The following is an 18,134-nucleotide window of genomic DNA, read 5'->3' on the forward strand; positions in this document are numbered from 1 at the left end:
CTGTTGTAAAGAAGGGGTCTACCAGTAGGGGAAGACATCCCGACTCCCAGATCCGTAACACAGTAGCCAAGATCCTTCCACCTTGTTTGAATATTCAGTGAATCAAATATTTATACATTTGATGATCATACAGTTCATACACTGATGCCATTTGTGTGATGGTGGGTGTATATATTCTTGAGACTATTCTTCACCAGAGGATCTTTCCATCAGAACTGATATCTGAACTGGGACAAGCAATGCAAATATATATTCTTGGATTGGTTCCAACTAGAGATGCTGGAGAAATACGAGATGGATTAAAATGAGCTCGGATTTCTAAGAATCTGACCCATGGAATCCGCTGCGGAGTGACCCCCTCAGGCCATGCGGAGTCCGTGGGTGTTCGGATGATTTTTTTACTTTCCCAAAATGTCCGCATATAAATCCATAGAAAAATACGTAAGTTTCTGCTGAGGAAACGTTGAATGGAATGGGGGACAATACACTAAATGTTACATACTGAGGTAAATTATGTAAATTTGATTGAGCGGGTGGTGGCGATGCAGTTGAAGGCACACTTGGAAGACACTGAGTATCTAGACCCATTTCAGTCGGGCTTCAGGCCTGGGCATGGGACAGAAATGGCCTTGGTTGCCTTGGTAGATGATATGAGGAGGGCTCTGGATAGGGGTGAATGCTCCTTCCTTGTTCTCCTCGACCTCTCAGCGGCTTTTGATACCGTTGACCATGGTATCCTCCTGGACCGTCTGGAGGGGTTGGGCATTGGAGACACCATATTGCGGTGGTTCCGGTCCTTCCTCTCCAGCAGGTACCAGAGGGTAGCACTGGGAGAGGAGGTTTCGGACCTGTGGCCACTCACTTGTGGGGTGCCACAGGGTTCCATCCTCTCCCAGATGCTATTTAATATCTATGTGAAGCCACTGGGGACTATCATCAGGAGGTTTGGGGTGCGGTGTCATCAATATGCGGATGACACGCAGCTCTACCTCTCATTCAAATCTTCACCAAGGTTGGCCATAGAATCCCTGTCCAAATGTCTGGAGACGGTGAGTGGCTGGATGGGGAGGAATAAGCTGAAACTGAACTCTGACAAGACCGAGGTACTTTTGGTGGGAGACAAGAGGAGGCTGGGGGATGTTGACCTGGTGTTGAATGGGGTACGACTACCCTTGCAAGACCAGGTCTGCAGCCTGGGGGTCATTTTGGACTCCCAGCTGTCCATGGAGGCTCAGGTGTCAGCTGTGAGCCGGATAGTGCTGTATCAACTCCATCTGATACGGCGGCTGTGCCCCTTCCTTCCCGACCATCTGCTCCTATCCGTAGTACATGCCCTGGTCTCCTCTTGTTTAGACTACTGTAATGCGCTCTACGTGGGGTTACCCTTGAAGACGGTTCGGAAGCTGCAGCTGGTACAGAATGTGGCAGCTCGCCTGATTAAAGGCAGCCGCCGGTGAGATCACATCACTCCAGTGCTGAAGGAGTTGCACTGGTTACCAGTTGTTTTCCGGGCCAAATTCAAGGTGTTGGTTTTGACCTTTAAAACCCTATATGGTTCCGGCCCAGCCTATCTTAAGGAGCACCTCCAGCAGCACCAGATAGGCCGCTTAACAAGATCAGCCTCGGATGGCCTTCTCTCTGTCCCATCAGCCAGGACAGCTAGACTGGTGGGGATGAGGGAGAGGGCCTTTTCTGTGGTGGCCCCCACTCTGTGGAACTCCCTCCCTAGAGAACTCCGCCATGCCCCCTCTTTAATGAGCTTCCATCGTGAATTAAAAACGTGGTTGTTCAGGCAGGCATTTGGGGTGGGTTAGGGTATTTTAGAAAATGTTTTTACTGTAGAATTTTATTGTTTTAAACTGTTTTATTGTATGTTGTACATCGCCCAGAGTGGCTGGGTGACCAGCCAGATGAGCGATTAATAAATTTAATAATAATAATAATACTTACGTAAACACTTATGTAAATATTTATGTAGTTATTTCTGTACTTTTCCGCATGATGAAAAAAAAATTCACATCTGTCTGTGGGCAGATGACGGAACAAAAGGCACCTGACAATCTGCTAAAAACAGACGGAGAGGATTTCACTCTGTCCATACATCCCTAGTCCCAACAAGCTACATAGCTTGTGATGACTGTTTGATAGCAAGGAACCAGTCCTTTGATGTCCTGCTTCCTTCTAAACTTCTCCACTTAACGCCCCCCCCCCCGCCAACACACACACACACGCACACACACATCTTTTTATTTCTTTGCTGCCTTGTTAAACCAGGTGTCATTGCAGTCTGTATGACAAGTGGGGAGTTAATGGTCTCAGCTATCCTATCTGCCACTACAAATGTTAAATCTGAAGTCTGGATGAAAACGTTAAAGACATTCTGAAACTTAAAAAAAAAAAAACTTTTAAAACAAAACTATTTAAATGTAGATCATATATTTTTGAGAATCCAGGATTAAATTCACTGAGGCAGTAATACTCCATGAACATTTCACCATTAAAAAAAAATCTATGGGCATGAAGTTGATTCAGAATGCAAATAAGCTGACAGTTACCCATTTAGGAGCTATCAACAGCCTATGAACACATCACTTCTTAAAGATACAGTATTTTAAAAGCTGTGAAATACTGCATAACTTGCACATGCATGGATTTTTTTCACACAATTATCTTAGTGATTTATGAACTTTGAATGCTAGAGATAAATTGTTTGAATATTTAAATGGTATTGTGGGCTTGTTGGCTATTGTTTACTTCACAATACAATTCTTGTTTATACATGGTAAACTTCATTCTGAATCAGATGGATTTAAAGAAGACTTCTATTTGACACATACACATTTTGTCCTTGGATAGACTCAGAACCCCTCCCACCCAGCCCTTTTGAAAATGGAATTGAATGCGGGTCAGTGCATGAACTCCTGTCTTTGCTAGTACTTTTTGCTTTTAGGTGGGCATGCTACTGTCTTGTCACAACTACACTAAAATGATGGATTTCTCAATTGTTTCTCTGGGCAACAATCACTTCTGTGCCAGGAAAGACATCCCCCACCAAGGGTTCGAAATAAACCAGGAAGCCCTTTCGCCAGACAATGGGTGCATATATTGCTCTACTTTTTCCTCTATCGGATGGCTGCCTTAAATATCAATCACAGCTGTGACTTCATTCATTGGTTAAAAACAGTGGAAGGCGGGGACAGGCTCATTTCATGCAAAGCAATTTGTTAAATTGGTGCCTGAACATTTGCCTTTGTATCTCTTGTTCTACAGGGGGTAGAGAAATGAAAGCTCAGACCTTGGGCCCCTGCTGGCTTCAGGCCTGGTACTGGAGGCCAGGACCCCCCAGGATACAGGTGCAATCTGCCTTAGGTCATGACCACGTGGCTTAGAATTTTTCATGGCATTGGTTTTCAGGTTTTCTAAAAGAAGTTATCTATTTCAGATATACTCATCCAGATACATTAAAGACACCCTTGATTTCCCCTCTGCCTGGACCATTATTTATGGAATGGAAACCCTACATCACATTTTATAGTGCATATTGGTCACTATGCTGCTACAAGCCTTATTTAGAATGTTCTCAAGCATACAATTTAGGTATACAATCAATGCAGTTAGTGCTTTTTACCAATGGGTAATTGCTGCAATCACTGCATGCAGCATGAACAAAGTTCAGCAACACCACACAGGCATTTCAGGTGGTGTTCATTGTATATGGGTTAAACCGCATCATGTATATGTGGCCTCTGTTATAATCACAGGGAAGAAAAAGGAAAAAGCAAGCTAGAACTCCTGCCCACCCACAGCAATCTATGAAATCCAGATCACTTGCCATAAGCAAAGGTATTCTTTAGAAAAAGAAGCAAATGGCTTCATGCTATGTGAGCCAAGAGTAACTACTTCAAGGTTGTTAGTAAATATGCTGTGGGGGAAAGATTCAAATGCTTCATACAGCCATCAGTCAGACAATGAGGACAGCTATATCACCGCCTGTCTCATCAATACATCTTTAAAGCAGCTGCAGTTTCTGTACATATGTTTACAAAGCTTTCTTTCTCTGAATTTTTGCCCTGATTGTGTGGATCTGACTTATTCACAATTATTTCAGATGGGATTTACAGACTTGTCAATCGCTGCTCATGCAGTTTGCTCTTGCCATAACTTTCAGTGCTCTTTTAGTTTTAGTGAATATATTTGAACTTCTTTACACATTTTTGGTGTTTCTGCACATGAATGCAGCAGTGTATGCACTTCCATTTTGCTTCTTTTGGAGTATATATGCTGGGTGCATTATTTCACAATATTTTAAAATCTCACAATAGTAAACTGTGTACATGAAGTGCTAGTGTTTTTTTTTTTTTTAATGGCACAACAGTATCCCAGACTTTAACATTTTGCTACCAAGTTTCACTATAAGATCTAAAAACATTTGCCTCCAGAAGCACTTCTGCTGTAATTATTGCTAGAAGGAAAGCAAGAAGTAGTTCCTGAACCTGAAGCATAGGTAGTCAACATGATTCCTGTGACCGTAATTCCAGAGATCTGCATCCTCATCCAGTGCTAGCCAGGAGTTTTTGTTGTTGCTGCTGCTGCTGCTGTTGATATGGACTAGTTTTGTGGCTATAGATAAAAATATGAATGCACATACTATCTGCATCATAATACATTGCTTGTTGGGCTTTTATGCACATTGAAATGTGCATCCTGAGCTCCTTTATTTGTTTTTTTCTTGAGTCAAGGTGTTATGGCTGTTAGCAAAGTGCTAATATTGCTGAGAAAATTAGTCAGGCTCATACACAGCAGAACTGCATTTTATAAATTATACATTTTATAAATGCTGCAACAGTAAACTGCAAATTACATGACAAAGCATGACTTCAGCAGAAAAACCAGTTCAGGAAGTTAGAGATGCAGTTTCTTGGATCAGAGAGAGGAGATACAAACAAACACTGAGCTGTAACCAGCTAACATGATAAGTTATAGCTTCACCTATTACACCCTTAAATGATCTATTTAAACATTGTTGCCTCACCAACAATCACACGACCTTTTGTTCTTTAAAAAAATGCTATTTCAATATATATATATTCGCTGGTGTATATAGATTACTTGGAGAGAGAGAGAGAGAGAGAAATAGCAAATGCACAATTCTGAAAACATGTATTTCTTTATTTTATTTGTACCCCACCTTTCTACCAAAATATGACACCCAAGAATTAGAGATTCTCCATATAAAATTGGAAGCCATATGGAGCAGCATACAATGCACAACCAACTCATAAAGAAACAGAATGCAGGAAGTCTGCCCTTCTCTATATTTCCCTCAATTTGCTACATCCCTCCATGTGCTCTCAACAACCCCTCACAGCTCCTTTAGGGCCAGTTGTCAGCCTATGGAAAACTGCTATAGATTGTTCTGTGTTCCCTTAATCAAATCCTCTCTCACATTTTTGCAATGCAGATTTTATCAAAAGAAGCATTGCTCCCATCTTCTGATATGAAACCTATTTCAGGTTTCTATATTCCTGTTACAAGCAGCTTTACAAGCATGTCTGCTTGATCACAAGGTAATTCAATTTCAAACTCAGCTTCTATGATCTTTATTCGTGTTGATTTCATGCATCTTGCTAAAAGTAATAAGGAGCAAAAGCCTATCCTGTATGCTTATTTCAGTTTTCCTCTGCAATGGTAATGAGTAGGATCAGCAATATACAGCCCCAAACCAAGTACTGCCCGTCCAAACAAAACATGAATATGGAACACACTGTAATGTAGATGTTATTTTTAGGTCCCATGTCTTCTATCACTATTATGGCTGAATATTTATGCAGTAATATTGGCACAGGTGTGTTTGTGAGCATCTAGCATATTGCATGTATCATTCCTTAGTGCTCTCAGTTACACAGGCATATTTACAGTGATCTTTCTATTTATATGGGTCCTTCTACCTGCTTAGTTTTAAAATAGTCTGCCCCTTATACCAATGTAGTCCTTATGCTTATGAATGGAGCGGGGAAATGTACCAAATTTAGCAGGTGTTGCAAGAGTTCAGAATCACCCTGTGCAAAGAATGGTGTGGAACGGCAGCAGCTCCATAGTTGAATAACAACGTCGTCCACTTGAGCTACTGTTGATAGAATGCAATGTGGGAGGGGCATGGTTTTGGCTAAAACTGGGGAGAGGAGGAGGGGAGTCAGGGCCTGGGATTTAGGATTTCATTACAGGTCCCCTTAGTTTTCCTCCTATAATTGAAGCACTGGTTGTTATTCCTCCTTGAATTCCCATATTCAAAACTGCTTGAACCTCATAATCCTCATTGACTTCCTGTCCAAGCTTCTGTATGTGACACAGTTCCCACTTCCCTGCCTCCTACATACAAAGCACACAGGTAGAAATAGTAGAGACAAACTATCTATATACCATCTCCCTAGCAGTTTTAGAATGAGGGACATGCACTAATTAAAGCACACTATTGTAGTATGCCTGTTTTAGTTTGATAAATGTTGGTAAACACTTCTATCATTTGGGCTTGAAGGCGTGGTTACAGAGTTTGATGTTAGAAGACTATTGGCTTCTTCACACGGAGCTTTTATCTTGCTATTAAGATTGATTACTCATGGAAGTTTGCGGGTCCTTTAGATGACATCATTAACCTCCAGGGCGTCTCCCACACTAAATGACCTTTGTTCAATTTTTTAAAAGCTCGGCGATAATGAGCTATCAAATTACAGCGTTTGGGTTTCGCTTGAGTTCCCTCTGTGAAGAAGGAAAAGCTGCAATAAGAGGAGCTGGTTGTTGTTGTTCAGTCGTTCAGTCGTGTCCGACTCTTCGTGACCCCATGGACCATAGCACGCCAGGCCTTCCTGTCCTGCGCTCTCTCCCGGAGCGTGCTCAAGTTCATATTCATTGCATCCGTGATGCTATCTAGCCATCTCATCCTCTGCCGTCCCCTTCTCCTTTTGCCTTCAGTCTTTCCCAGCATCAGGGTCTTTTCCAGGGAGTTTTCTCTTCGCATTAGGTGGCCAAAATATTTGAGCTTCAGCTTCATTATCTGTCCTTCCAATGAGCACTCAGGGTTGATTTCCTTTAGGATGGACTGATTTGAACTCCTTACAGTCCAGGGGACTCGTAAGAGTCTTCTCCAGCACCACAGTTCGAAAGCATCAATTCTTCGGCGCTCAGCCTTCCTTATAGTCCAGCTCTCACAGCCATACATTACTACTGGGAAAACCATAGCTTTGATTAGACGGACCTTTGTCGGCAAGGTGATGTCTCTGCTTCTTACTATGCTTTCTAGGTTTGCCATAGCTTTCCTCCCAAGGAGCAAGCATCTTTTAATTTCATGGCTACAGTCACCGTCTGCAGTGATCTTGGAGCCCAAGAAAGTAAAATCTGTCACTGCTTCCATTTCTTCCCCTTCTATATGCCAGGAAGTGATAGGGCCAGATGACATGATCTTAGTTTTTTTAATGTTGAGTTTCAAACCAACTTTTGCACTCTCCTCTTTCACCCTCAACAAGAGGCTCTTGAGATCCTCTTCGCTTTCTGCCATTAGGGTGGTATCGTCTGCATATCGGAGGTTGTTGATAATTCTCCCAGCAATCCTAATTCCGACCTCTGATTCATCCAACCCGGCATTTCTCATGATGTACTCTGCATATAAGTTAAATAAGCAGGGTGACAATATGCAGCCTTGTCGTACTCCTTTCCCAATTTTGAACCAGTCGGTTGTTCCATCTCTGGTTCTTACTGTTGCTTCTTGACCCTCGTACAGGTTTCTCAGGAGACAGGTAAGGTGGTCTGGTACTCCCATCACTTTAAGAATTTGCCAGAGTTTGTTGTGATCCACACAATCAAAGGCTTTAGCGTAGTCAATGAAGCAGAAATAGACGTTTTTCTGGAATTCTCTTGCTTTCTCCATGATGCAGCGAATGTTGGCGATTTGATCTCTAGTTCCTCTGCCTCTTCGAAACCCAGCTTGTACTTCCGGTAGTTCTCGGTTCGCATACTGCTGAAGCCTAGCTTGTAGGATTTTGAGCATCACCTTGCTGGCATGTGAAATGAGCGCAATTGTGCGGTAGTTGGAACACTCTTTGGCGTTGCCCTTCTTTGGAACTGGAATGTAAACTGACCTTTTCCAGTCTTGTGGCCACTGTTGAGTGTTCCAGATTTGTTGGCATATTGAATGCAGCACTTTAACAGCATCATCTTTTAGGATTTTAAATAGCTCGGCTGGAATACTGTCATCTCCGCTAACTTTGTTGTTACTAATGCTTCCTAAGGCCCACTTGACTTCACTCTCTAGGATGTCCGGCTCAAGTTCAGTGACCGCACTATCATGGCTATCAGGGACATTAAGATCTTTCCTGTGTAGTTCTTCTGTGCATTCTTGCCACCTCTTCTTAATCTCATCCGCTTCTGTTAGGTCCCTGCCTTCTTTGTCCTTTATCATGCCCATCTTTGCACAAAACGTTCCCTTGAGATCTCCAATTTTCTTGAATAGATCTCTAGTCTTTCCCATTCTGTTGTTTTCCTCGATTTCTTTGCATTGTTCATTTAAGAAGGCCTTCTTGTCTCTCCTTGCTATTCTCTGGAACTCTGCATTCAGTTGGGTATATCTTCCCCTTTCTCCCTTGCTTTTCGCTTCCCTTCTTTCGTGAGCTACTTGTAAAGCCTCATCAGACAGCCACTTTGCTTTCTTGCATTTCTTTTTCTTTGGGACGGATTGAGTTGCTGCCTCCTGAACAATGTTAGGGACCTCCGTCCATAGTTCCTCAGGCACTCTGTCTATCAGGTCTAATCCCTGAAATCTATTCCTCACCTCCACTGTATATTCATCAGGGATATGATTTAGGTCATACCTGAACGGTTTAGTGGTTTTCCCTACGTTCTTCAATTTAAGCCGAAATTTTGCAAGAAGCAGCTCATGATCTTAGCCACAGTCAGCTCCAGGTCTTGTTTTTACTGACTGTATGGAGCTTCTCCATCTTTGGCTGCAAAGGACATAATCAATCTGATTTCGATATTGACCATCTGGTGACGTCCATGTGTAGAGTCGCCTCTTGTGCTGTTGGAAAAGAGTGTTTGCTATGATCAGCGTGTTCTCTTGGCAAAACTCTATTAGCTTTTGTCCTGCTTCATTTTGTACACCAAGGCCATGCCTGCCTGTTATCCCGGTGATTTCTTGACTTCCTACTTTAGCATTCCAATCCCCTATGATGAAGAGGACATCTTTTTTTGGTGTTAGTTCTAGAAGGTGTTGTAGGTCTTCATAGAACCCATCAACCTCAGCTGCCTCGGCGTCAGTGGTTGGGGCATAGACTTGAATTACTGTGATGTTGAATGGTTTGCCTTGGATTCGTACTGAGATCATTCTATCATTTTTAAGATTGTACCCCAGTACTGCTTTTCCCACCCTTTTGTTGACTATGAGTGCTACTCCATTTCTTCTAAGGGATTCTTGCCCACAATAGTAGATATGATGGTCACCTGAATTAAATTCGCCCATGCCTGTCCATTTTAGTTCGCTGATTCCCAAGATGTCGATGTTCAATCTTGCCATCTCATGTTTGACCACCTCCAGCTTACCTTGATTCATTGATCTGACACTCCAGGTTCCTAAACAATATTGTTCTTTACAGCATCGGATTTTCTTTTCACCGCCAGACACATCCACAGCTGAGTGTCCTTTCGGGTTTGGCCCAGCCGCTTCACTCTTTCTGGCGCTACTTGGAAATACCCTCTGCTCTTCCCCAGTAGCATATTGGACACCTTCCGACTTGAGGGGCTCATCTTCCGGCGTCATATCTTTTAGCCTTGTGATACGTTCCATGGGGTTTTCTTGGCAAGAATACTGGAGTGGGTTGCCATTTCCTTCTCCAGTGGACCACATTTTGTCAGAACTCTCTGCCATGACCTGTCCGTCTTGGGTGGCCCTGCACGGCATAGCTTATGGCTTCACTGAGTTACGCAAGCCCCTTCGCCACAACAAGGCAGTGATCCATGAAGGGGAAGAGGAGCTGGACCACAGCGCTATCTAGTGGCTGTATAATGAAACATCTGGAAGACTCAGATAGGGGGGGAAAGGAGGGGGGAAATGGGCAGGGGAAGGAAACACATGTTAAGGGAGTATATCATGATCCTGCATTTAAAACAGAAGCAGAAAGCCCGCATTTTAAATGCGGGATTTTAAGCTGGTGTAGAGATGCTCTATGTCAGATACAACAGCATATATGAACACTGCCTTTACATTGTATTATCACTATACTATGCTACACTACGTGATATTATAACTACATTTATATTAGCCATATTAGTAGAAAATGCCCTTTTTGCACTTTAAAACCTAAACAGTAAGGAGAAGAAATAGCCATTGAGATCTGTTTAATATGATAGCATGGTAGAAATGTTTAATGTTAGGGGGAAATGCATAGAGATAAGGATTACTTGTGGGTTCTCTTTATAATGTTGTTGCAGTTTGCTTCATTATTTTTGTAGCTGACAAAACATCCAAATAAACCAAGTTATCAAATAAATAAATAAATAAATAAATATGTTTAATGTTGCCACAGCCAGATGTCCAACAGAACTATGTGGCTCTTAAGAGTGTGGGTTTCTAAAATTAGATTTGAGGTGAACTAGTCTTAGTGAAATAACAAAAAACGACAAAGAAAACTGAAAGTGTAATACGTTCCTATGCATAATGAAAACAATCTAAACCTTAATTGTGTAATTAAAGTCATTCTTCTCATAACAAACAGATAATTATCTTTTAATGACCCCATAAATCTAGCTTAATTTAACTGCTATTAATATCTTACTTGAATTTATAGAGCCCATTATAGCAAGTTTGTATTTTCTTTTGTTTTCTTAGGAAGATAAATCTCTTTTTCCCCAAAACATCAACAACAAAAGTATAATGCTACTGTCTCAATGCAACACCAGCAGTTATGGGTTTAAGATGAGATGTATCTTGTTAAACTGGACAGGTTTAACAGGGATGTAACATGAAGACACTAGATATGGAATTCTTACTACATGATATGGTGATGGCGATTACTGGATATGGCTTTAATATAAATGGATAGACAAATCACGGAGAATGTTAATTGATTATTATTAACCATGATAGCTAGGTATGTAATCTCCACATGCAGAGCCAGTATACCTTTAATGTTAATCATCAAAATCCAGGGGCGCCTGATTCCAACATATCTTACTTGCAAGCTTCAAATGGGCATCTGGTTAGTCAACACCAGATGAAGAATGAGTGCTGGACTAGATCATCTTTCAGTCTGATCCAGCAAAGCAATTTGTATACTCTTAATATACTGGCACAAGAATCAAGGGGCCAGAAGAACATGATTAATAATACTGGCAAAAGTATAATTTCTGCCACAATAATTTGATATGCTTCTATCTTGATTTACTTCGGGATGCTAGTCTTCAGGATCTCCAGCCCTTTCAATCCTTACAATTCTAGGGTTGAAATTTAATTCACCAATCCCACACATTGACTGCTGTGACTTTTCCAGTGACTGAAAAAAAGAATCCCATGGAACTTGGGTGGCTGTCTAAAAGATCCAGGTTATAATAGGCTTCTTTGGCATTACGCTCTGGACTAGCTAAAAAGTTTAACTTGCTTACAGTTGGCTATGATGTCAGCTGCTCATTGGATGACCTCAGACAGTTTAGTTCCACTGATCCCCCTTATCCCCACTAAGGGTGACCACAAAAGTCATTGTATAATTGAGAAAATATAATGAGGCTAAGCCGTATATTATCCAGAGAAAAGAAAGTAATAGAACTTGAAATCTTTAAATGCTACTTCTTACCACTTTTTATACGGTTTATATTTAGATACAGTGTCAAGATAAAGCTAGATATACATATACCCTACTATTAAATATTTTGATTGTTCTTATGTTATAAATATGCACTGGTTGATAAAGGCTACATGTAAATATTGAGGAAGTACAGCCTTCCCCAACCTGGTGCCCTCCAGGTGTTTTCAACAGGTAGCCCTGACCATTATGAAATCTGAAACTTCTGGAGGGTACAAGGTTCAGGAAGCCTGTAGTAGTATGTACAGAAGCCCCTCTCCCTCAGTGTTAGAAATATCGGTTGGGGAACAGGCTCCGGTTCAGACATTGTCCCATTTAAACCATAACATGAATGAGCGTGAGTGAGCCTTGGGTCATTGCACTCCCATATATTCCTCTGGCTCAACTTCAAGGAGATTGGAAGCATTTGCTTCCTGTTTAACACTAACTGTGGTTTATTATGTCCGAGCAAATTGCTTTTAGTTTAAACTAGGGCTTATTTTAACAAGTTTAGTTTAAACTAGGGCTTGTTTTAACAAGTAATGATCACACAATGGTTACTGTTTGCGTTAAACTGTTAGTGTTAGACAGGAAGTGGACGCTTCCAGTCTCCTTGAGTTCATACCAGAAGAGGAAAGGGGAGGGGGAGCATGCGAGTCCAAGGCTTGCTCATATTTATTTATTAACCATGGTTTAGTGTTATGCCCCAAATGGGCCATTAGAACAAAACACGGTTTATCCAGCAGAAGGTGATTCTGCCCAAGTTTCTACCATCTCTCCCTTGCCCATCAGCCTTTGACGTCACAGATCACTCAACTCAGCAAGATCCCCTGACCCTTGAGGAAGCACTTTTGGGAGGCAGGGCCCAGGGGGCTGGCAGGAAGAGGCGATAAGGGAAAGTCAGCTTCCATCTGCCACCTTCCTCAGGTAGATATCTGGATCCAACAGTTATGTGGATCTGCAAGTTATATGAAATCCATTAAGAATACTCAATTTTGTCTGTCTGTTGAGAACTGATAAAATTAGTCATGGCAATTTTCTCAGTTACAATCTATATTAATGTTTCTGAAATGTTTATGAGTATGTAGAAAGATAGTGCTGTTTTATTTTATAGAGGCTGCTTTACAGTTTGTGGTACCACTAGGTGATGGTGTAATAATATGCAACAGTGGAAAACATCAGCAGGGGCATATAATTTAGCATTTGATGTGCTCCAAATGGGGTATGCAGTTAAAAGAACATGATTAGTACAAGTCATGAACATGAGATCAGCAACAGTATGTTGAAATAGACCTGCAGAGAAGTGATATTTGTGTCAGTGAAGTTACAGGAAAAGTACATTAGTCAGGATGGTAATGGATAGATCTTTGCCACCTCAGTGTTTGCTCTATATGAGTATTCAGATTAAGAAGTTGTGGGACATAAATTTCAACTTTCAGATATAAACACTGTCAGATTGTAAGACACTGTCTTCAGTTAAAGAACATTTTTAGATTGATCCACTAAGATTCATTCAAACAATCACAATGAGCTTATGTGGCTTAAAGGCTGAGTTTTGTTTTCTGTAGAAAACTGTGTGTATTGGGTTTGATAGTGCAAGACTGTATAGAAATTATCTAATTCAACTAACAAAAAACCTCTTGGTTTTAACATGTTTTGTTAAGGGCTTTCCATGTTCACTGAACGTCCAGCTGTAAAGCGCCCTGTTCTTAAAATACCCCTTATTTATGCAATATCCAGCTCCACCACTACCTTGGAGCGCTGGATGGCTATCGGTGGCATTGTGGTGGACATTAATCCGAGATTCGTCTGTTCATTGGAATAGACACATGAAGTCTATGATGATACCATTCCATGTTGCAAGTACCCAACTGGTAACTATACCATCCAGACAGAATGATAAGAGTTGGAAGTAGTGTGGTCACTTATACATTGCCAAAAAAGAGGAAATGTGTCATTAAAAAGGGTCAGAGATTTGCATTAAATTTGCATTGGCTAATGTATATGTATAAATGCAAATTAAAAAAGAATGGCTTTCATTTAAATAAAAAATATAATACATCTCACCACAGTAAGTCTATTACCAGTTGGCCTGTGTACCTGCTGCTCAATCGGCTGTCCAGGTGCTAACTGCTGATGGCAACTATTAAATAAAGCCAGGCCTCTCATCTCCATCTCAGGGGCCTTACAGTTGACATACAAACAGAATATCCACAGATGCTGTGTCCATTCTAACATGCTACATAAGGTTGCACCTATTGAATTTTTGCCTGTCGTGGTAGGAGAGTACTGGGCCCTCTGCCTCTTACATGCAACTTAGCAGCCCCTTAAGTTTATGAGATTATGCTGGAGGGTTAGTAAAAGCCAAAAAACAACACTGAGGCCTAGCCGTTTTGAGGCAAAAATTAAGCCAAATGAAAAAGGAAACCACTCTGAGATAGAAGCAGTCAACTGCAGCCCTATAACACGCATGCACATATGGGTACGGAGAAAAGAAACTGTGATAATGGTCACTAGATTAGATGATTTTTTTAAAAAATATATGTTTGAAGAATTAACACTGCAGCTCCTATCCCCTCACCCAAACTTCTCTCTCTCCCAACTGCTTAATGTTAACTGACAGAACTCCCTTCTTTCCCTTCTCTTCTTTTGTCTCCCTCGTAAGTAGCCACAGTTGCTTCCTTCTGCCCCCTCCTGCCTGCAGGATCATTTATCCCCTTATGAACTGCCAAAGGATACAATGGGCTGAAAAAACCCAGTTTTTTTAATATGTTACTACTTATAGCACAGCATGTATTAGACCTTCCTCCTGACCTGGCACAACAAACTGTTTCCCGAAAGATACTGAACAAGTGGAGAAATTGCACAATAATATTTAACCCCAGCATGGATGCCTTTATTCAGCAGAGAGACACCAACCACCCTATAATGGTGTGACAACAGCAGTTGTTTCGACTTTTCAGAGCTTGAAGAGTGGTCATGTAATATCATTTTGGACACAGGTAGAACACCTCAGTCTTTTCCAAAGTACTTTAAAAAATGTGCATATAAGCTTTCAATATAGAATCTATTCAGAATGCATTAAAAAATTAGTCATACCTATAGAATGGCAAAAGTTTCATGCTATGTATGTTTTATATTACTTACCCCTGTTCTTTGAACTTCCAAAAAAATTGCTCTTTGAAATGATTTCTCCCATACTGCCAGCTCATTCCCCAGTTCCACATTGAAAAAATGACTCTTGCCATGTCCAACCACAACACTGAAACAATATGGCCGCTGATCTTCAAGCTCATAATCTTGGTGGATACCTAAATACAAGTTTGCTTGTAGCCAGCAATCATCATTAAGCCAGAGCTGAAAGACATATTTACAGGAGATATTTAATCAGAAATGGACAATATATATATACTTGCTCTTAATTCTTGCTAATCTAATTATTAGGGCTGTCACCTGCCTACAGAATTTCTAGTTGGTTGCCTTTTAACCAAAGCTATGGATTGACCAATGGATTAATACATTTGCCTGTCACCAAAACCTCAGTACAGTTACTTTTCTGAGACTTTGAAGGATGTGTTTCACTTTAATAAATTTAGGGCGCAATCCTATGGGGACAGCCGGCCGACTCTGAACTCAGAGGCAACCGCCTATCCAATGCAGGGCAGAAGCACGCAGGGGATTGTTCCCTCCACACTTCTCCTGCCCTGCATTTGCGACTGGACAGCCGATTTTGGCTGTCTAGGCAGGAAGGTAGAGCAGGGGAGGAGGCTGCCAGACGACACATAGGATGTGTTGTACCAGCATTTCTGCCTTCCCAGCCCTGGAACGCCCCATTTTGGCTGCTCCGTCCTCCTCTTCTGAGCACGGAGCGTGGTGGGGCTGTTCTGCGCTGCCTATGAGGCAGTGCAGAAAGTAGGGATGTTAGAGAATTCCACCACGGTTCCCAGAGAGGCCGAATTCCAGTGAATTCGCCCCCCCGGAATCAGTGGCAGAACAGAGCAACCCACCCCACCACCCCGCAAAACCCCTGTGAAACGGAGCCTACCTGGCTGCAGCTCTGGCGGCGGCTCTGGGTCTGGCAGCTCCAGCCGCTGCTGGGCTGCAGCCACAAATGGCGGCCGCTACGCCGGCCGCCATTTGCGTCCCTGGCAAGCCATGATAGGCTATGTAAGTATCTACATAGCCTATCACGGGTCAGGGCAGGGACGCAAATGGCGTAGCAGCCGCCATTTGCATCCCCGCTTTTGCCGTGATAGGCTATGTAAATATTTACGTAGCCTATCATGGCAAAAGCGAGGACACAAATGACGTAGCGGCCGCCATTTGCATCCCCACTTTTGCCGTGTTAGGCTACGTAAATATTTATGTAACCTATCACGGCTCAGCGAAGGGACGCAAATGGCTGCCATTTGCGTCGGCAGACCTGCTGTGCGGATGCACCTGGACGGTGGGCGGCTCTGTGGAGTCGCCGCGGAGTGGAGCCGGCCGGGGTTGGATTTCCAGGGGAGGTACAGAGCACCTCCCCCCCCCACCGCGAATGTCACCCTTCGAAAAGGTAAATGACTTTCATACATCCCTAGTGGAAAGGGGGGAAGGTTGGTTCATGGAAAACCACATATCCTATGGCCATCTAGTTGCTGACTAGCAGACATAGGATTTCTCCCTCCAGCTCCTATTCATTCTTAGTAGTTGGAAGCAGAACTATGACAGTCTTTTGTATCCACCCCACAGACACCATTTTCCCCGTGCATGCCAGATCTCTTTATGTGTGTACCTCCTAACAGATGGTCAGCAGTGTTAGCTTTTGGCAGTATCAATCATCTGTTTGCAGAATCTGAGTTAGCGGAAAACGCTTTGTCCCTCATCAGGTAGTTGGACCCTAAGATCATCCTCACCAGTCCTTCTTTGTGAATCCCTGCCAAAGGAAATGAGGTGGGGTGGCTACCAGGAGGAGGGCCTTTTCTGTTGTGGCACCCCAGCTGTGGAATGAGCTCCATAGAGAGGTTCACCTGGCACCTATGTTGTACTCTTTCCGGCGCCAGGTGAAGACCTTTTCATTCTCCCAGTATTTTAGCATTTTAGATTCCTAGTCTTTTAGCTTTAGTGTTTTAAATCTGTATTTTAAATCTCTGCATTGCTGCTAGGTTTTATTCTGGTTGTACTGTTATATTGTGGTTTTAAGCTTTCATATTTTATATTGTTTTATGCTGCACTTTGTGGTTTTAATTTTTGTGAACTTCCCAGAGAGCTTCAGCTATTGGGTGGTATAGAAACAAACAAACAAACAAACAAACAAGAGAGCACTGAAAATCTGGTCACTGATGGCACATTTATGCCCAGCCTGATGCTTCTCCACTATTTATTTATCTATTTTATATGTATTGGTTTATAGGCCATAGTTAGGTTAGAAAGGATCCTGGTGGAGATTCCACCAATGCTCTTGGATGGTTCCTCTATGCCTGCTTACATTCCCTTGCATTTGGTGGCTTCTAAAGGAAAACGTTGTGCTGCTGCCACCTATATCTTTCCATAGTTCCTTTCCCTTCTTCCAGGAGATGGAATTTCCATGTTTCTGTGGTTCAACACAAACTGATTACCACATGCTATGATGAATATGAGCACATCTTGCTGCTGCTGCTCCTCCTCTTCCAAACTGTCTGCTAAATGACAAATCTTTTCTGATCTTGCTGTCTTACGACCCTTCTTAATGACTGGAGTATTGGCCCACATCAAGGCAGCCACATGGTAGACTGAAGGGTTTCAGGGTAGAAGCAAGCTCCTGGTCATGCATATGCTGTGAACAACACATTCCCACTGCTATAACATTGTACTGAAGTGGGGGGAAGGGGGACATGAAGGAAGAAAGAGCAAAGTTTTCTCAACATTTTTTCCAAGCTGCCCTCTATCAACATTATAACCTGCTAAGTGAGCATGTATATTTGAGAGTAAGAGCGAAGCAGAGCAGAAAGAAGCTTGATTAAGGTATTGAGTGCCAATAACCAGGATCAAAATGGTACACAAATATATTTTATTTTTCCTGGGTCTCCTTCATTTTCTACATGTACTATTGGTATTGTAGATGTGAGACTCTTGGATTTAAACCCTTATTAAATAAGGACTACATTGCCCTGATACAGCAATTTGTTGTTGATATGAGAGTTCCAGCGTACCCATAGAGCAAATCTTATTTATTTAAAACAGAGGTAGGCAACCTACAGACCAAGGGCTACATGCAGCCTGTGTGCCTCTGGCAGGTTCTGTGGGACCTTTCCCTGAAGCAGCCTTTCCTGTCCAGGCAGGAAGAGAGCCGAC

The 18,134-nt window shown here is 42.2% G+C and overlaps 1 protein-coding gene across 6 annotated transcripts in view; it reads right to left on the reverse strand.

Moving 5' to 3' along the window:
- The window catches only part of SNTG2 (syntrophin gamma 2), a 418,988-nt gene that overhangs the window by 26,105 nt on the left and 374,749 nt on the right, over positions 1-18,134 (reverse strand). For all 6 annotated transcript variants that reach the window (XM_084826732.1, XM_084826733.1, XM_084826734.1 and 3 more), the window contains one exon: positions 14,970-15,179. In XM_084826732.1, the coding sequence (XP_084682858.1) occupies positions 14,970-15,179 (210 nt within the window). The remainder of the gene's footprint in view (positions 1-14,969; positions 15,180-18,134) is intronic.

This window comes from Heloderma suspectum, chromosome 1 (assembly GCF_057233095.1).
Source record: "Heloderma suspectum isolate Gila_16-S chromosome 1, 16-S_ref, whole genome shotgun sequence".
Taxonomy (NCBI): Eukaryota; Metazoa; Chordata; class Lepidosauria; order Squamata; family Helodermatidae; genus Heloderma; species Heloderma suspectum.